The following is a 20,212-nucleotide window of genomic DNA, read 5'->3' on the forward strand; positions in this document are numbered from 1 at the left end:
TATATATAAATATATGTACAATCTGCATAAAAAGATAAAACTGAAAATAAAAAGGCTACTTTTGGTTTTATGACAACAGTTTTGCAAAGGAATATAAAGACTGTAATTTGGAGGATGATGAGCACTATGTTACCAGAATAAACAGTTCAAACACAAAATGAGGACACCAGTTAAACCAGTTTGTCTTTGACATTAATTTGTGTTTCACCAACTCTAACTTTTGATAGCCATATAAAAAGGATTATACTTATGTAGTGCGATTTTGTATCTGCCACTGCACTGTATTTTATTTAGTTTCAAAAATTGAATAAATGCATATTTTTTTAGGTCCTGTAAGGACACCAAGCGTCTGACATGGGCCCTTCTCGGATGGCTGGGTGAAAGTTCCCAGTTATTTCTACAGCCACACTACCACCTAAATAAACAGCCCTCTCACTGTGCATCTGCATTCACACAGACCAGTTCAGTGGTCTGCCCCAAGCCCATAGACCCACATCAAATACTGTCGTTGTTACGCCTTCACTTTTTTGCTTGTGCTTAGACAGCTGACTTCCAGGAATTTGAGAGATCTTTTTTACTTGAATTTTATGTTTGAAATGTACCATGCAGATAGATGTCCACAATGTTTTACACAATTACGATTCAGTTTTGTGCCTCCAGACTGATGTGCATCACAACAGAGAAAGACATGCAAAATTAATTCATTAATGTCCTGATACTGTTAGAGTCACCTTTTCTATAATTGCAGGGATAAGAAAAATTGAAAAGCCGAAATGTTGTCATGTAGTTATGTAATAAATAATCACAGAGTCCCTTCCTTGAGATCTCAAACATCACATGACAAAGCTTCAAGGGCTCCATCCTGTCAGGTTGTCATGGGAACCATGTATCCCTCCCCACTCTGCTTCATAGTCCCTCAGGAAAAAGCTGTGCACCTCTGATTCCCCGGTGCAACGGATGCAAACAAAACCAATCTCTCCCAACCTGTTAGATAATATCCGTGTGGGAAACCTGCAGCTGTGAAATGGGTGAGGGAGCAGACGGCAGCCTGTGACATCTCTTTAAACAAACTGCAGTGCTCTCGGATGTGTGTGGAGGCAGAGAAAGGGAACAAACACATCTCATTTAGATTAATGAGAGGCTGTGCGCTTGGCCGACGAATGTTATGATCACGCTGTTTGAGGAGTGGCTCTACTTACCGGATGAACAATATAATTTCACCAAGGTGGTGTGTTCAGGTCTCTTATTATTCCAGCCGCTGTACGATATTAAAATTCCCACACATTTAATTCGGTAAATACAGGGTTTGCAAATGTAGGCAGCTGAGGACACACCCTAGAATAGATGATATAGGCCTCAAATGGACTTCACCTGCTTTAAAACATCAGCAATTTCACTATATGAACTGCTTATGTTGTGTTTTCGGGTTATTTTGTTGTTCATTTTAATTGCTTGTTTACTTGAATCCATTTGATCACAGGGTAAAAGTGCAAAGGCCAAGTGTTTGCATGAGTGTACTTTATGTTGTGAGTGCAGAGTTGTGTCCATGTTGAGCCTCGGTGAGTTTTAGTCCTCGGTTCACCTGCAGGAGGAGCTGTGGCTCACCGCAGCCTCTCCGGAGCAGAAGAGAAAGATCCCTCTTTTTCTCCTTCAGTGGCATGAATAATATCCCCAGTGCTGGAGAGAGAGTATATCAAGAGGCAAACGGGAAGGGGAGAGAGATAGCAGCCAGTGTGACAGATAAGAGCGTGGCAGAACTTGTCTCCCTGACTACACCGTGGGGGCCGGGGGAAAAGAGAGAGCAAGTGCACCAGAGTGTCAGGCAAGGCTTCTGCCTGCACACACACAAACACACTCTCTCTCTCTCTCTCTCTCTCTCTCTCTCACACACACACACACACACACACTCACACATACAGACCCCCTAAGCCTGGCTGCACCAGAAGAAGTTCAGAGAGGAGACTGACCTCAAGAAGGTACAGTATGTGTGTGCGTCTCATATCTCCTGCAGCTGTGTGTCAACCCTCCCAACCTCTTTACATCAGAAACATCACTGGCAAATCAGCTGTGTTGTGCTCACTTGATGCTCCACTTTGTTTTCCAGGTGGAAGTTCCCGTGCGTGGATTTCGCTCGAGTGTTATGGCTTTCCTCAAACTGAGGTTTCTCGTCCTGTAGAGGAGTTGTGTCCGTTCCCCTCTGAAAGAACTTGTCTTGTGTCACCAGCCTGAAAGAGGATGGAGATGCTGTCGGGAAAAGACAAGGAGCTGATACGAGGCAGCTGGGAGAGCCTGGGAAAAAACAAAGTTCCTCATGGTGTCATCATGTTTTCCAGGTAATGTCCCACACAATCAACATGATTCAGATAGTAAGGTGACTTGTAAAAGAAGAAAACACTGAAGGTTGTTATTCTGTACAGTTATCCTCTCATTAACATGTGCTTTTCTGTGTTGTTGCTTAATAGCTGTGGTTAGAATATGTAACACAGGTGTGTAGAGAGAATCATGCCAGATCCTTTGCCGCACACTTTCACCGTGCAGGCACCGGAGGCTTGACTTGTTGCTTGGCGACAGACTGCAATAATCCACAATTTACTTTGAGACAGCTGCCGATAAATCAGACACTAGCAGGAGAGATTTGTGGATGGTATGATTTGTAGATTGATTCTGTGTCTGTGTGGATGTTTGGCAACCCATGCCGTCTGTATACACCTATAGAACAGTGTGGTATTTGTCTGTGGTAGACTGTTTGAGCTGGACCCCGCGCTCCTCAGTCTTTTCCACTACAGTACAAACTGTGGCTCCACACAAGACTGCCTCTCCAGCCCCGAGTTCCTGGAACATGTCACCAAGGTGAGCTCCGTTCACCGCGCTGACCACTACAAGTATACAGACATTTGAAAGCTCAGTTTTTTTCTCATGCACAGTTTTGAAGACTTTGCATGTGTATGTGTGATTTTTTTTTTTTTTTTTGCTTGTATACCAGGTGATGCTTGTGATTGATGCAGCAGTCAGCCACCTGGATGACCTTCACTCCTTGGAGGACTTTCTGCTCAACCTTGGCAGGAAGCATCAGGCAGTGGGAGTCAACACACAGTCATTTGCAGTAGGACCAATATCTCATAGTACAACTCTCAAAAAGCAATTTCACAAGTGAATGAGCTGTGAAAAAAATATGTTTTTCTCTGCATGTTTTTGCTCTTGTTTTTGACTTCTGCAGGTGGTGGGTGAGTCCCTCCTCTACATGCTGCAGTGCAGTCTGGGCCAGGCCTACACAGCGCCGCTGCGTCAAGCCTGGCTCAACATGTACAGCATCGTGGTGGCGGCCATGAGTAGAGGGTGGGCCAAGAATGGCGAGGACAAGGCCGACTGAGGCGCACAGCGGGAGCTGCTGAGCAGTTGCTGTCAAATCACTCAACATGGTTGCCATGGAGTAAGGTTGTGTAACTTGCAGCGCTGTGGCTTTGGCTGCTGTACATTTGCTCTGTGAGTGGGGTCGCATAGCGTAGCGAGCGTACAGTGTGGTTACACTTTACAGTTGGACTGGCCAATTGCAGAGTTTATTTTCTTTGCCGTGGATGTTTAGCTATGAGGTGATGCTGTGAGGATCTGAGCCAGCCTGGTTTGGTTGCTCTGAGTTTGGACCTGTAACCTGAGCTCCTCATGCTGAGAGCAGTTTAGTCTCTTTGTATATAATGGCTTTGATATATATACTCAAATGATACCAGTGACTGTAGTAGTCTTTGTGATGTATCTTAAAAAGAGTTGCACAATTGTGACAGTAGATATTATATTTAGGCATCACACTACTCAAACTGTGATGGTTACTGTGGCCAGCACGGCAGCTCTCTATCTAACTGGAACACAGTGATACTTAACAATACATGTTTAGGGACAAAGCAATGTGATCTTTCTGAAGAAAATCCTTAATCACAATCATTACTGTGTTTTTTTTTTTAATTAAGATTGCACATCATTACACCTCTTTTTGTGTATGACTAACCTGTTGTTTAACCTGTTGATGAAAAGCAAAGCAAATTTTTTAAAAAAGATCTTCAGTAGATACTGACAAGAACTGTTATTCTTATTATAGCTTTCTTCAGTGATCTATGACTGTTAAGGCGTCTATGTGCACCTTTCTCGACATGGTATGTGATGCTCTCTCCTGTAGAGGTTGTGAGTATTTCAATAGGCTTCAGCTGACTGTTAAACTCTAACTAATAGACTGTTATGTGACCTTTAGAGTTTAATAGTAAAGGGCACCTAGGAGGAATTATAACATCTTTGTTCCTGAGCTATCAGTTTCCAGTCATTGTTAGTGTAAAGCAGTTTTGTTGTACTGTAGTCGCTTATCTCAGTGATGATTATTAACTGTGTTGTCATGGCTACAAGCGTAGTAGTATCACCTTGGCTTTAGAGGTGAAGACACAAGCAGAGTGGCCTTTGTTTCTCCAACACAGAGCATCTACATGGAAGTGAAGCTGGAGGTGAATATTTGTTTTGAATTATGAAACAAAGACTTAATTGATTTTCTTCTTAATTTATCAACACAGAACACATAATACAGAGAAACTGTGTGCTGACACCATCCAATATGTGTGTGTATTATTATTGCTGCCATAACACTGTATGTATCACCCTCAGCTGTTATTTACATTCATGGTCGTTATGCCAAGTAACTTAGCAACAGTGCGCCAAGTATTAGATAATAACACCATACAACTGTAAATCCAAGCTGCTGATATGTGGTTATTATCGCTTTAGTCTGAGTTTACATTTATAAAGTTTATTTTTATATTCTGAAATGTATGTGTAGTTAAAGAGCATTGATTTTTTTTTTCTGATGTACAGTATATCCTACCGAAATATAACCATGTGTAATCCCGTTTATAAACCCAAAACAAGAAAACTAATAAGAAAAATTTGCTGTTTTTAAGCGGGTTTCATTTAATCAATATAATAGAAATATTATTATATAAACTAAATGTGCAGTCCTTACAGATGATTATAAAAGCAGAGTTTTTTATTGAACTATTTTATTCCAACATTGTCTGTTCAGTCTGTATTTTCCAGCCCACAGGTGTAATGTTTGTTAACTGACTGTGTAGGTGGTGTGTTATTTATAGTGATTCTTTTCTTAGTATCAGTACACAGCCCTATGCAGGTTGTTGTTCTCTATGTCTCTATTTTCAATTTACCTGACATTAGGTCCTTTTAGCAGGCATGACTGACAACTGGCATGTTATCCTGTTAACATCCAGCTCTGTACATACTGAGTGTGTCACTGTCTACCTCATCATTATCAGCTGCTACTGAACAGCCATGACTTCACCTAGTTATCCTTCAACCAAAAAAAGAGAAAAAAATGCACATTATTAAGGTTAACACAAGTACGCACTCTTTGTAAACTGGATTCCATCCTACACTTTGAAGAAAAAACATGCTGTGTGCTTACTTGAGACTAAATAAAGTGATCTGTGGATATTTTACTGCTAAATGAGGTCAGTGTGTTTTCGTCTTGCTCTCAGATTGTTTGTCACAGACGGATGATGGTTACAACACAATGGTCAGCGTTTGAAATCAATCACACAATGCCTGATTTCCTTCCCACTGACAACCCATCCCCTCGCGTTACATAAGATCCAAGCGCCGAATGGCTCATTGCCCTTGGCTACGGAGACGAGGGCGACTTCAGGCACATCAGCCCACTTACTCATGCAACTGCACAATGTCACATCACGGTTGTTTATAGAATTTCACAAAATTGTCAGAAATTTCACAAATTTGCTGTTCTTACAATGTGGACTGTTTTGTTTTTATTTTCCTCACAGATATCTGCATGTGATTCTGCTTGAATATCAGTTTGCGGGTGTGTGTGTGTGTCCTGTAGGTGAAGCCATAGTAATGAGGGAAGTGGAGAAGGGAGGGTAGTTGTGATGAGTTATCTCAATACACAGGGCTCATTTCTCCCATATATACAATTTGGTTGTATCATTGTAAAAGTCACATCTGTGAGCTGGCTGTCTGTTCTGCTGTTGGAGCAGTTGCTGACATGGCCTTAATCTGTCTCTCTGCACTGCCAGCAGTATCCTCACTCTCTCTGTCCCACTGAGAGTCTGCTGTATTTATGTTGGATCCATGCTCCATGTCTCACTTGAGCCTACAGAGCAACACTGAGCCAGAGTTGTCTAGTCGCTGTGCTTCGTGGAGACTGACTTGACCTTCTCTCAGGTCACCGATGGTTAGACTGCAACAAAATTCAGTGAGCTACAAGCTAAAATACAGTGTTTGTTTATTTCTCTTGTGGTAATTAATTAATTGACCCCTGTAGTTCTACAGCCTTACCTTGTTGGGTACGAGGATTTGCTCTGAAGTCTGTCGTCTGGAGAGGAGTCTGTGACAAAAGACAACACACAGTATTTTTAGAAAGTCTGCAATGTGTTTTGGAATGAAGGGGTATTCAACGTTGTCATGGCAACTGTTAAGTGATGGTCCAGAGTCGCATGTGTGTGTGTGCGTGCACGTTTGCTTTTGATAAAGGGGGAAAGCAAGGCATCGCTCGATCACTCACTCATCCTAAATCACGCTGTGGAAGAGGAGCGAGGAGTGTTGACAGTGACTATGAGTGCAGGCTCAGGCTAATAAGGTTCGCTCTGATAGCTCTCTAGGAGCTGCAGCCTGCAACACGAGCCTGCCAAGCAACAACCGCAACAGCAGGAATGAACTGTCTGTCAGCGGCTGCTGCAACAGTTAGTGCAACCATGGAGTACAATCAGTTCAAGGATAAAGCTGGTGTTATTAATATCAACAACTCACGTCAACAACTCCATGAAAAAGACAGAGACAATGTGTTTGTCAGTCTTTCAGGACTTTCCTGTCCTGTTTATGCTCATACCATTGGTTAATACTCAATAGGTAGGTAAATAGTTTACTTGGTTGGACTATTTATTATTGTGGATTAATACACATTTGGTTTTTACAGCTTGTCTACGCAGCCTGTGTGTAAATGCATCGTGAAGTGTATTCTTATGCTTTAAGTCTGTTTATACATGACTACAGTGATTGTTGGTTTCTGAAACGCAGGTGATTAACACCAACAGTGTGTCTGATCATAACCTGTGTAGACACAGATAGAGGACTGAAGCTGCTGCCGCTCCGCTAATGTGCTGCTTTTGCTGTGTGGGCTATGTAGATATTGTTTTAGAAAGTATTTAGGGCAGCAGGATGGTGTCTGTGGGATTGACTGAAATAAACTACAGTGCCCATGTTTTTAGTAATGAAGAAACATCCACAATGCAACAGTGTGGCTCACTGATGGGTAGTTTTTGGACAACAATGGTGGTCTCTGTCAGAGAAGATTTATCAGGCTTTAACTGCACAGACAATAATTGTTTGTTAGGATCAGTTTATCATTTCATCATGGGCTTTGCAGACAAAATGTTGCTTGTCTTATCCTTTAATAGAGTGTAAGAGGATCAATTCAATCAAGGATATTTGGCAAAATTTTCAGGAACAAATTTCTGTGTCAGTTTGCACAAGGTACCCACTTAAATCCACTGACAATTGACTTTTTATGGTTATTTCCTTGTTCAGCTGGTCGTCCAAAAATATGACAAAAGTTATGTAGCAACTAGAGGTATTAACAGTGAAGGCTTCACTGCATGTCCTGCAATGACCCAGTGATCTGCATTAGATAACTGTTCTTGACACTGTTAGATATAATCGAGGAAAGCAATTTATACCTGAGACCTCATCAATTTAATAAGGAAATCCCCATCTGAAACATTTCCTATCAAAATGCTGAAACAATCTCAGCACAGTCTAAACGTTGAAGAAGATTGTGTGATTTGATTGAAGTCTTGAATGTGTACTAAATAGTCCCATTGTGTTTCCAAGATCAAGATTTGACTTTTAGTTTAAAATCTTAAGCCAACATAGATGAGAACTCTTTACAGTGTTCAGAAAAATGAAAATTTGTCTAATGTCAATCAAATTCCATTAAAGCTGCACAAAATCCCTCTGCTAAGGACGTGAGGTGTAGTTAAAAGCTCCAGGGCAGCCACTGAATGGACTAACTGCTAAGGTTACTTTGTCAACTAATGTTTTCAAAGTTAAGGATGAACTTTGATTCTCAATTTCCTGCTTTTCCTCCAGTCTGGATTTCACTTGGCACTAAAAAGTGTAAATACACTATAAATGTTATGTAAGTGTTGAAAGAATATACCATACTCTAGGGGAGATACAAAAGTTTCATACTAATTAGTCACTCCTTTGAGCTTCTATATTATGCAAATACTAAACAACACCAACTGATTAAGCCACATTTGCATGCTGAAACTAACCCATATGGGAGTGACAATATGTTTGCTGCAGGAGGAAGAGACATTTTCTATTCTAGGCATCTGGGCAGGAGAAAGGTGAGTGGCAGGCCATGCACCCAGAGGAATTCACCTTTCACTAAGAAGTATGCTCTCAGCAGTTGCCACGGGTGACAAGGGAAATGTCAGGGACATTTCTTTCTTTTGGACCTCTTAGTAATAAAGAAGCACTGTATATAATGACAGGCATGGTGTGGGTTTATATGCCCCTTACAAACCTTTTCTCTGTAGAAAAATGACATCCATACAGTCAGTGTGACAAGTTTTTAAGAAAAAGACTGCACCACTTTGCTTCAGTTGGCTCAGTTGACGGTGGTGTTACCGCTTTCCAGTGTGGTTTGGATAAAACCAAATGCTCATGCAATTAATTGCACCATCCACCCTCTGAAGTGGTTTCAGGGGCCAAAGAGGTCTGTAGTATGTACACAGGGTTGTCCCTAGGCTAGTTTGTATGCAGTCACACTGCAAACACTAAGCTAACGTGCACCTGCATTCAATAACCAGCTCTCTCATGCTCTGTAAAATGGATATACCTGCTCTGATCAGAGGACCTAACTGTAGTTTGAAATTTATTTGGTTTCTTGTTGAGCATTAGATGAGAAGATTGACATCTAGTTTAATTTTGTTTCCTTTGGAGAGGCCAAGCTAGCTGTTTCCCCGGTTCCAGTCTTTGTGCTAAGCTAGGCTAACTGGCTGCAGGCCCTGTGGCTTCATTTTTCTCACACAAACATGAAAGCGTGAGTGAGCGTTATAATTCTCGTCATCTAACCCTCGGCATAAAAGTGAATAAGCAAACTCCAAAATGTGAAACTATTCCTTTAAATGGTAAATTTAAGCAATGCGGTGAATGCAGTGCTGTATACAAAACATACTTTGGACATGCAAAAAGGCACCCTGTGCACATTACACTACTGCTTACCACATGAAGCCTGACTCAAAAACCCTTCATCATAGACCACAGCGGAGAAGAGTAATGAGGAGTTCATGGCACAAGATGAGTAGATTGAGATGAATTAATTTTAATTTCAGATCACAGCACTTCACTTTTGACAGATGAAGACTCATTAGCCTGACAGAGGTCAATCTCAAACGCAGACTGTCCCTTAACCTCACCCTTCTTGGAGATATAACAACCCACATTTACAGCAGGCTCAAATTTGAAATCATGTATTCATGAGACTCACATTTCATAACCTAGCACAAAAAGGAATGGACACGTCTGGAAAGCTAATGTGCCTACAAATAGACCTCGGATGGCCAAGCCAACAGTATATGAACAGTCATGACAGGATACAATAAAACTAGTTAAGCATGAAAATGGACAATCCCTCCTTGCATGGCCATTAGAGCTAAGAATACCCTAATAAGTTTTATTTTGTATTTTTCAAAGGAAAGTACGTTTAATGATCTGTGAAACAAGCTTCTGGAAGAGAAACCCACAGGAGATGCTCTTTGATGTTTTTTTTTTTCCAAAGCAGATTTTACTTCATGATTCCTTGCACTGACCACTTCATACCCTCTCTCCTGCCAGCTTTCATTTGTTTTATACAGCACGAGGAACTAGAATTAGATTCCTTGTAAAATCGAGCAAATACATTTCATTTCATTTCATGAAATAATATGTCATCAATTTTATGAAAGTACAATTGAAAAAAAGTTTAAAAACTTAACATCACAGGCATATGATTTTATGATTAAAGTCATAATAAACCCTCTCAGACGGAACATAAAATGGACTTAAATCCACTCTACTGACCGTCAAGAAGTTTTTCTGAGAGAAGACTGATGCAAACTCTTCAACATAGGGCTGCACTCTGTTGAAAGACATAAAACAAAGAAATCACAGTTGATAAACAGCTTTTAAAGATTTTTTTTTTATCCTTGAAAAAGAGCTTGTCTGTACGTCATACAATGATCTATATGGTCACAGAAAACAGCAGCTGAGAACTGAAAGGATATTGATTGAAATCAACAACAAGGCACCAACAAGACTACAATACAAAACATCTTTTTTTAAAACAGCTGTGACATAAAGACACAGTAAGTTAACTTAGTTTTGAGCTTGACAGTTCGTTCTTGACCTTGGAAACAGCAGATGACACTGACTTGCTTGTTGCAGAGCTTTTAAGCATGCTACACTGTCTTCAGCACATAAAGTTTGCAGAATTGTCATAAAACTGTAGATGTTTAAACTTTCCATAACACTGAGCACTTTTATGACTTATCATCCATGTTGGTGTAAAACTTCACAGTTATGATTCATTCTTGAATTCTCCAGAAAAATCAAGTAAGTGGACCTTGAGTAGAAATCTGTTTTTGGTCTCCACGGTCGAGAATGAACAGTCAACCTCAACATGTATACTATCATGGACAAAAGTGTTAAAAGTGCACAGCATAGTCTAAAGTTTTAATATCTACAGTTCCAACATGACAACTAAGCAAACTAATCCGCTGATGAAGACCATGTGATATGACCAAAAGCTTCAGAAAAAGGTGGAAAGTGGAGAAGATGAAAGTGTGAAGATTGTTTTGTTAATATCTAATGATTTTACTGCTCTTCTGCCAACTAATACCCATTAACTGTTAATGAGAATACAAATCACTACGCTGGGTTGTTGAGTTTTTGTGGTTGTCGAGTTTTTGTGGTTGTCGTTGCGTTTTCATCTCTTGGTTGTTTCCCCGCTCATTAGTTTTCAGTCCATGCAGCATATTTCAGGCCATGCTGGATTGTCACACAAAAAGGGAGTTTTTCTTCAAGGCACAGCAAGAGACATGGAAAACAAACTACAGTCTAGTTTACATTCAGTTTCATGAGAAAAAACTGTCATTCCACCATGTGGAAATAAAAATAACCCCAAAATACAAAACCTGCAAACATACAGATTGACCAAAAATCAATGAGACTAGCATGTGTGAAACTTTAGGACCTTAAGGATATAAATGCATACCTCATTTATACAACATAGCTGACATGCAGTGGAGTGTCACACAGAATAGATTAATGCGACTGAAATCATGGTGCTGTAGAGTTGTGTTGAATTTTACTGTTTGTATTGTTGTTGTACTTGTTTTAGCACAGAAACATATGAACACTAATGAATATGAATAAATGGTTTTGAGCCATTATGGTAACAGAATACTTTTGCTTTCTGTATTTTCACAACTAAAATATAACAGCTTAGGTAGTAACACACAGTGTAGTTACTTTCAATATTTCACATTATTAGCAAAATGGATAAATTCTTCTACAGATTCATTGTTTTGCAGTAAGCGAAAGTAGACTCAATTGCAAATTTTCAAAATGTTGTAAATCCAGGGTGTGCTTCTAATTTGTGAGTCTCTTGTTCACGTTCTGTCTGAACATTAGATGAGAACATTGATACCACACTCATGTCTGCTAGACTGGATGCTACCAGCAGTAGCCGGTTAGCTTAACTTAGCTAAACTTAGCTTAGTTTAAATTGTCATAATGACAGATGCAGTAACTGACACAAAAATGACAACAAAAATCCGCGAAGATACTGCATCCAGCCGAATAATAGTCCGGCTCTGGGCTAAGTGCTTCCCCTCCGTTTACAGTCTTTAAGCTAAGCTAAGCTAATGGGCTGCTGGCAGTAGCTTTGTATGTACAGACGTAGTTGTGTTGATCTTCGCATCTAACCCAGCAATAAAAACAAATTAGTTTATCTCCTAATATGTTCAACTATTCATTTAAAATAAATAAATAAAAATACAATTATATCACATACACAGTCAAAACAGCATAATTAGTGAATACTCTGATTAAGATGGGACAGCTCTGCAAATCCTTGACCAATCTCCAGTGGCCACCCCGCTCCCAACCCAAAGCACAATATCAATGACACCAAAAATACTGTAGCAAAAATAGCAACCTTAAATTGATAATAGTTACAACAAGCTTCAGGTACAGTCAAGCTGCTTGTGCCTCCGTGGAGAGAGTGTACATTTATTACAGTACATCTCTGAGTTACATTCGGCCCTCCGTCTGTCTGCTCTCTCGCTGCAGATGGCTTCACAACTAGCTGCCCTCACCCTCAGCCTCCCCGAGCTCTGCTGCCGAGGAACCAGATATCACCCGTGCCCAGACCACTCTGTCAGTCTGCCAGGGCAGGCCTGCTCACACCACCCACTCTGATGGGAGCTTTCACCTCCACTCATGTCCAAGTGGCACAGCATGGACAGAGTATCTCTGATAGATACCCTAAGGCAATGCCACCCCAATCACTTTCATTTACTTTTAACCTTTTAAACTTGCAAATGAAGCCACAGAGGAAGATGGGACCCCTGTGATGGAACATCCAATAGTTCAACTAAAATAATCTGTACATTTAAGATTGATGTGTGGTTTGTGTCCATAAGACATATTCAGGAGATGTTTTGGCAAACTGCTGTCTATACATTTATAGTGATGCTTATATGGGTCTTGCTCCTATATTCTCAAACTCCTTTCCTCTTCAGGTTCTTCATCCTTTCTAACAAGCCCAATCTAATCTCAGGGTCTGAGGCAGCTAAGTTGGAGTCTGAGGTCAGTGGCGAAAACCCAGCATTGCGGCATTTAGCAATCTGCGTTCCCCAGGTGAAGGACACGTGGAAATCAGCTCGAGGGATTTGGTGTTACTGGTAGTCCACAGGGCTGTCCATGAGCGGGCTGGCACAGTAGGGGTCTGGAGGGTCTTGGAGCTCAGTCTCATGGGTCTGGGCATGGTCTTCTCCACCCTCCTCTTCCTCCACCACGTTGTGGCTTGAACCCTGGGAGCTGGCCATGGCACCGTAGCTGTGGTGGGCTGGGGAGGGCATCGGAGTCAAAGCCAGCTCTGGCTCCAGCAGCACGGACGCCACAAACAGCTGAGGGAGCCAGATCAACATACAGTTTACGATCGTGTGACACAGTAAATCACTCAATTCACGGGGAGTATTGTTTTCCCACCCTAAAATGTAAATAATACATATAATAATACATAACAATACACATAAATACATGTATCTTGATTATTGTATTGTATGCAGTCAGTGAAACATAATATCTTTGCACCAAGATAAGAGGATGCAAGTAAATGACAAAGATTATAAATACAGTTTTTCCACCTGCACTTAAATAAACCACTCTGGAAAACCCAGTCCTTAAATGTGACTTTTACACAAATAAATGATGTGAAAAGTTTGTGTGATTTTTTTTGTGAATAGATTTAATAGAATAGATTAATAAAATTTGCACTAATACTGATACAATCCTATGTTTTAATGGTGTATTGGTTAATAGGAGAAAAATGTGGTACTGTACATTGGATGCAGTGCTGGATGTTACAGTACTCCTGTCTGCATCAGTGAATGTCCCCTCTGCTGGCTGATCAGACATCTGAAAGAAAATAAATACTATTCACTCAGTATTAATGCTTCTTCAGATGAACTTGATCTCACTGAGTTGTAGCAGAGCTGCTGACCTGGTAGCTCGTCGACTTGTCTGGTTGCTTCCTAAGGCACAAGCGGAACAGGGAAAAGGCAATACAGGAGAGCAGGGACACTAAGGTGAAGAGGGTGATGGGATGCACTGGACCTTTAATAACAAGGAGAGAGTGCAACACATTTAAATTCACTCAGATCACTTTACACACATTTCTTGTTCAGACACTGCGTCAGGACAGAAGCAGGGATAAAGTACCTAATTTGAGCACAGAGAAGAAGAGCAGCCAGAACATGCAGAGAAGTGGTGCCACGATGACCTGGCTGATGGCTGCTCTGTGGATCCGCTGATTGAGTTTGGTGGGAACGTATGCATAGTAGATGTTGTATCGGTCAACCATGTGCTTCAAGATCACATAGAGCAGACCTGGAGGGGCACAATAAAAACACCTACACTGACTAGTCAGTACCACAAGTATTAAAGAGAGAAGAAACCTAGGAAATCCAGCACAGCACACAACAAATGTCATGGTAAAGAGCTACCATTTCAACTTATTTTGTGACTTTGCATACTACAGTGGTATTATTTGCTTGTATATTAGCTAACAACTTTGACATTCATCTTAAATGTTGTGTTTTAAATGTGTTGTGTGGAGAAAAGTGCAAATTTTGAGCACTGAAAATGTAATCAGATATAATGTTTATTCTGATGGGTTGTTTAACGCCAATGAATTGTCATAGCAAGTGGACAAGTATAGCAAGGAAAACACTTTTTAGTATCTCAAACACTACTGGCTCCAGTGTGACCAGTGTCCAGTGTTTATAAATATTAAAACACCAATCTGCAGGAAACAACACAGGTGAAATACTCAGAGCAGCAGGGTATGAGTATAAAAGAGCCTGTTTTGGACTGACGATCAGGCTGCAGAAGTAAATAGAAGCTTGGTGAGCTCTGGGCAGAGACAGGAGCAGAGTGGGCGTCTGGCTCGCAACTCACTGTGTCTGGGTGTCTGGGACTACAGCAGCAAATTCACACAGTCTGCATCGGACTGGCAGGCAGTAGGGGAGAGTGAGGTTACAGTATGAGGAGAGACAGCACACACACACACACACACACGTGAAAGAGGAAGAGAAAACAGGGAAAGAAGGAAGAGGTAGATGAGGACAGAAAAGGGTAACTGCACGCTGCTCACCAAAGGGCGTAATGATGGGACACGTAATGCTGTAGGTCATACTGACTGCAAAGATACACATGGTCCAGGCGTACTCCAGGCCAAACTGGAACTCGTAGGCCTGACTCTGCAGACGCAAACACAAACACAGCAAGCTTTTTTTTAAAAACACTTAAATCAAGTCTCACGTTAAAACACTGACAAGCGCGGAAGGCTTCACTAACCCGTTTGACATGTATCCGCTCGGCCTGGGACTTTGCAAAGCAGAGGCGGAGGGCGTACACCGTCAGCGCTGGGATACGAAGCAGCTCCATGGATGTGCCGATCAGGCTGGACGTAATCACGTAGTTTACAAAGAATGCACCGTTGTCGGGAAGAAACACACACCTGCACCGAGAAAATAACGTTGAGAGTTTAGCTGCAGCTGAAATGTCTTTTTAGGAATCATAAGAAAAAAAAAAATGAAGCTTACTGGAATTTGACATCCTTCTCATCCAGGAAGTTGACATCAAAGAGCCAGGTGAAGAACAGATCCAGACTACAGAGAGAATAAAACATAAAAAGAACATACTTCTAAAAAAGTGGTGAAAAATTAAAAAGTGGGCAAAAATCAAAAGAATTGCAGACAAACACGGACAAAAATGGAGGTTATATGATTGTTTTGAGTCTGTAGGTCTACTGTCAGTGTACCTGGACAGACCAAGTGAGGGCAGGATGATGACCATGAAGACTAGCAGTAAAAAGCACTTGTGCATCGTTACTTGGTTCTCACCAGATCTGAAACATTAAATAACAGACAAGAGATCATCAGAACATAATTATGCAATTCATGTTTAGTTATAAAACATACCTACACAGTTCCCTTTGACATAATATATGTATAATATGATATAATATGATGCAAAGTCAGCTGACTTTACATTTACAGGACCGTTGGGTTCATTAGCACGAACTACGCTTCTCACTCCAGTAAACAGTTGATTTGCATTCGGTCCTTTCGCACATCACGCCTGCACAACACGTTTGTGGGGGTGGTTATGTAAAGATAGGGTGCTTATAGGTGCTGCATGAGGTTGTCTCCTTATGCACAGTCGTTCCTGCTCCTCCTCCTACTAGTCACCATGCGCCGCTCCTCTGTGCATGGTGACTACTGTGCATATCATTATCCTCACATGGAAATCTCTATGACAACCTGCCCAGAATAACAGTGCAGGGAGAGTGACAGAGAGAAGCAGGGAGAGAGAGTAAAAAGAGCAAGAGGGCGAAAGAGGGAAAAAATAATTGAGATGATAAAAAAAAAAGAAATGCTGAGTTGAGAGGAAGACAAGCAGCTACACATGAAGAGTCCATTTGAAGAAGCAAAGGACAGGCATTTCCATTTCAGAGGAGAGAGGGGAAAGATGAGTTGATGGCTCAGTGAGTACCTGGTCCAGTGGGACTCAAAGAAGGCTGAGTAGTAGACGATGAAGGGCAGGAGCACTGAAAACGCCCACAGCAGGAGGGTGGGGAAGAACTGGGTAATGACAGGGCTCTGTATTGGAAAGCAAAAAATGGTTAATTAATGACACCGAAGAGGGTCAGAATGAAGCACTTAGGTCGCTAAGTTATAATTGATCTCAAACTCTGACCCGCAGGCTCTCCACGGGCTTGGTGACGTTGAACTTGTCCATGGTGTTGACGATGATGGCGGGAGTGGTGAGGAAGAAGAGCAGCAAGAAGAGGAGGATGTTGAGGAGGACGCAGCGGAGCCACCAGCGAGATCCACACACTGACAGGTTTTCCCTGGTGAAAGAGAGAAATAATGAGCCCAGATTCACAACTATCCAACAAGACAGACAAGACAGTTAACACACTTCTCTCCCCTGACACGCCTGTACCACATGTATTGACATAAGCCAGAAATAGCCGGCTCAGTTGTTTCTTCTATGTGACTTGGTGAGTGTGTTTCCACCGCACTGGACTGGAGAGCAGGTTGGGGGAACGGCACACTTCAACGCTCAGTTTTAATGAGGGATACAAAAGTCCCTGCTCAACCCCACAGCCCCCACGACTGCTCCAGTGGACTAGTTAGTGAGCAAAACACATACAAACACAAACACACACCGCAGCCAATCAGGCGTGAAGCACAAACAGTGGGCACTACCATCTCTTTGGTTAATCTCCCATACATATGCATCACTCATTTGTTACATAATCTCACCGGGACTGCTACGTTTGCTTTCCAAGATGAGAAACATTGCATTGTGACTAATCCAATCATGGATATGGAGTGAGCTTTAAATGGTGTATCAACAACATACTGATACATGCCGCATGTTGCTCTTGCTTATTTTGATTTTCTTAAAGAGCAGCACAGTGCTCAAAAGAGAAAAGAAACAGCAATAATACTAATGGAGATTCTTTGGCAAAGCTGAGATCCATAATGCATAGATGGGCTCTTTGAGATCCATCATTACAAGCTGATGTTGCACAGACAAGCCTTATTAAAGCTCAGAGAACTTTGGTTTAAAGTCTAGTCATGATCCCGAGGTTTCCAAAGATACCAAACATGTCAGGCCTAATTACAGGGAAATGTGTCTAAATGATGCATAAGACATGTAAAATTGGATATTACACTAAAAATCTGTGTCTCCGTGGGTTTCCACTGGGTGCTCCGGTTTCCTCCCACAGTCCAAAAAAATGCCAGTTAGGTTAATAAATTGCTTGTGAATGTGAATGGGGATAGGCTACAGCTCCCTGTGACCGTGCACAGGGTAAGTGGGTATAGATAACACAGGGGGTAGATATCTACGATTATCAGCTACACGTGTAATATAATTTTGTCAAAATTTGACTTTGACTTTGAGGCTAATTAGGGGAAAATTCAAGAAGAACACTGGGACACTGAGGTTTAAAAAGCCGTCAGAGAAAACTGTGTGATTTCCACTAACGTTGGTACTGACCAGATGATGTCACTGGGAGCTGATGCGTAGCTAACCCCCCATTTGTGAGACTGCACCACAGTGGTGATGCTGGACTGCTGGGGTCTGCGCCGGCAGTGCACGCGACTGTAGTCCTTCACAATCCTGGAAAACAAGAAACAAGTACATGTGCAGAAGTGCTGCGGGAAATCTGCACCAGCAGCACTCAGAGTCTCACGCCTGCCTGTATGCCTCTCTGTGAATTTTATGGTTTCTCCCTGCTGTGATGGGGGTTTATGTGATGAGAGGGTCTGACAGACATAAACCTCAGTGTCGTGCTGTAGTTTACTCACACAGCAGTCATCCTCTCATCACGGAAGGTCACAAAGGCAATGCCTAGCCTCTTCATGGAGATGCGATTCTTCTCGGCGTTAAACTCGTCTGTCCGTTTTTCTTCCAGCTCACTGTAGTACTGTTCTGCATCCACCTGCAGAGGAAAGTTGGAGCACACATTACTCTGCATCTTCTACTCTCAGAGATCCCCAGATAAACAGTGTTAAGATACATTTACCTACATTTGGATTGCAGTGCCATCCAGTGGTGACATTGTTTCTGTGCAGCACAACTACGCTGCAACTCTACACAGAGAGCCACGTTCAAGTCCCAATAATACTGATAAAATGTACCTTTTCAAAGCCACAGAAGTCACAGCAGAATATCTGAGCGCAGGGATGGGTATTGATCATGATCTTCCCTTCCTTTTGGGCTTTTGTGGCAAAATACATCCTGCCTTTCATCGCTTTGCGCCTGGAAAAAGCAACATCTCTCAGACAAGAGCCTCTCACTGATATTAAACTGTGCTGTTCCAGTCTGTAGCAGCTACTGTACCTCTCCAAGTCCAGCCTCATCAGCTTGTGGACGTCAAAGCAGAAACGGATGTCGGTGACAGTACAGCTGGGGTAGGCCTCACTACAGAATGGAACAGAAGAAGGTAATCACAAAGAATGTACTGATTTACAAAGACATAAAAAATGGCTGGGAAAGAGACATCAGGACAGGATTTAACTTGACCAAACAAAATAGAGAAATAGAACCAAAGCAGTAAACATGTACTGGAAATGCTTGGTGATGAGTCCTGGGTCAGAGATCTCTCTGGGTATGGAGGTAATCATCAGTGTCCTGGCTACCTGCAACACATAATGCAACCATCATGAGTAGTTCCATCGTAATGATCTGCAAAAAACACCTCCATCCTATCAAGTGGGTGGGGTTGCAAACAGAGCTGCTATAGCATGGCTGGAGACTCTTATCTTGTTATTGGTTTTGGGGCCTTGAAAGTCTTATTTTCTTAAAACAAGAGAACACATCTGTCATCATCACTAAAGTTTATTACCTACAGACCCCTGTCTGTCTGTTTATTGTCAGCAGGATTACACAAAAAGTACAGAATTGATTTACTATAAGAGCTAGACAGATATGTGCAGGATTGTTTGGCCTTGGCAGAGGTATGTGCACCACTGAGTGCTGTTCTAGTTTCAAGATGTTTTTACAGTTCAAGAATATAAGCACTTGATACTAGTGCAGCAGTCTGCTGTCAAGACACTGACACTATTTTTTTCCTAGAAAGTTTTTGATTGCATTGGAAGAATGTTGAAATATTTGGTTGTTTTGAGAAAATAAAATTCTCAAAAATAGAGAAACTGACTTGATAAGATGGATGTTTTTGCAGTGGAAAAACAGCCAGGCCTTGATGTTTAAACAGTATGATGTGGTGATGACAGACCTTCTCGTCCTCTCTGTACTCCAGCCGTATCGAGTGGTGAGCCATGCACAGCGACGTGATGATGAAGTAAACCAGAGCAAAGATGCTGTGGAGCCACAGCAGGCTGTCCCTGTCAGCCACAAAAACACCTATTGTCATTTCAATGCGTAAAGATAGCCCAGTGTTTTCTTCATGGCTCTGTGATATTTCATGAGATTTGATGTCATTCAGGCGGTGTTCCACTTACTTTGCGCTAACATTAGCCAGTGTTGTTCTTCCAAAGTTTTCAGGACTGTCTCCTGTAGAAATAATGAGACATGACAAGAGAGCGAGACATTTTAATTTTTAAATGACTTAAAGGAACCCCTCCTCTTTTGTCTGGAGAGCGAGGCAACAGTTTTCCCTCCAGTTTAATGAAATCTCTGTCACCTCAGTGAAATCTCACACAAAATTCAAACATCTCACTCATGCCTAACTCTGCTGTTTTAATTTGGGCACCCTTTTGTTTGCTGTTGCCATGGCAGCCTGTCAATAGGTGTTGGTTTATTTAATGACTAGGGTGACACACTGGTCCATAAGATG

At 41.7% G+C, this 20,212-nt stretch overlaps 2 protein-coding genes across 4 annotated transcripts in view; one reads left to right on the plus strand and one right to left on the minus strand.

The window, feature by feature from the left end:
- The first annotated feature begins 12 nt into the window (after positions 1-12).
- On the plus strand, positions 13-5,494 carry ngb (neuroglobin). Its single transcript, XM_018690189.2, has 4 exons — positions 13-2,333; positions 2,742-2,850; positions 2,984-3,103; positions 3,218-5,494. Exons 1-4 carry the CDS (start codon positions 2,236-2,238, stop codon positions 3,368-3,370), a joined length of 480 nt encoding a protein of 159 aa, XP_018545705.1. The 5' UTR covers positions 13-2,235; the 3' UTR covers positions 3,371-5,494.
- A 3,880-nt stretch (positions 5,495-9,374) lies between these two features.
- The window catches only part of tmem63c (transmembrane protein 63C), a 30,544-nt gene continuing 19,706 nt past the window's right edge, over positions 9,375-20,212 (minus strand). For all 3 annotated transcript variants that reach the window (XM_018690234.2, XM_018690237.2, XM_018690235.2), the window contains exons 7-23: positions 19,878-19,929; positions 19,652-19,760; positions 18,982-19,055; positions 18,757-18,837; positions 18,555-18,675; positions 18,222-18,355; positions 17,911-18,033; positions 16,597-16,750; positions 16,393-16,499; positions 15,659-15,745; positions 15,441-15,506; positions 15,193-15,355; positions 14,990-15,095; positions 14,056-14,223; positions 13,838-13,950; positions 13,678-13,752; positions 9,375-13,241 (exon numbers count right to left, since the gene is read on the minus strand). In XM_018690234.2, the coding sequence (XP_018545750.1) occupies positions 13,011-13,241; positions 13,678-13,752; positions 13,838-13,950; positions 14,056-14,223; positions 14,990-15,095; positions 15,193-15,355; positions 15,441-15,506; positions 15,659-15,745; positions 16,393-16,499; positions 16,597-16,750; positions 17,911-18,033; positions 18,222-18,355; positions 18,555-18,675; positions 18,757-18,837; positions 18,982-19,055; positions 19,652-19,760; positions 19,878-19,929 (1,964 nt within the window). In that variant the 3' untranslated portion in view covers positions 9,375-13,010. The remainder of the gene's footprint in view (positions 13,242-13,677; positions 13,753-13,837; positions 13,951-14,055; positions 14,224-14,989; positions 15,096-15,192; positions 15,356-15,440; positions 15,507-15,658; positions 15,746-16,392; positions 16,500-16,596; positions 16,751-17,910; positions 18,034-18,221; positions 18,356-18,554; positions 18,676-18,756; positions 18,838-18,981; positions 19,056-19,651; positions 19,761-19,877; positions 19,930-20,212) is intronic.

This window comes from Lates calcarifer, linkage group LG19 (genome assembly GCF_001640805.2).
Source record: "Lates calcarifer isolate ASB-BC8 linkage group LG19, TLL_Latcal_v3, whole genome shotgun sequence".
In the NCBI taxonomy this organism is placed as follows: Eukaryota; Metazoa; Chordata; class Actinopteri; family Centropomidae; genus Lates; species Lates calcarifer.

What these genes read in the sequence shown, in the direction of transcription:
- ngb (XM_018690189.2), top strand. Translation starts at nt 2,236, where the DNA reads ATGGAGATGCTGTCGGGAAAAGACAAGGAGCTGATACGAGGCAGCTGG. An exon ending in GGTGTCATCATGTTTTCCAG is followed by an intron (nt 2,334 to 2,741) that starts GTAATGTCCCAC and finishes TGTCTGTGGTAG; the next exon opens with ACTGTTTGAGCTGGACCCCG. An exon ending in TCAACACACAGTCATTTGCA is followed by an intron (nt 3,104 to 3,217) that starts GTAGGACCAATA and finishes TGACTTCTGCAG; the next exon opens with GTGGTGGGTGAGTCCCTCCT.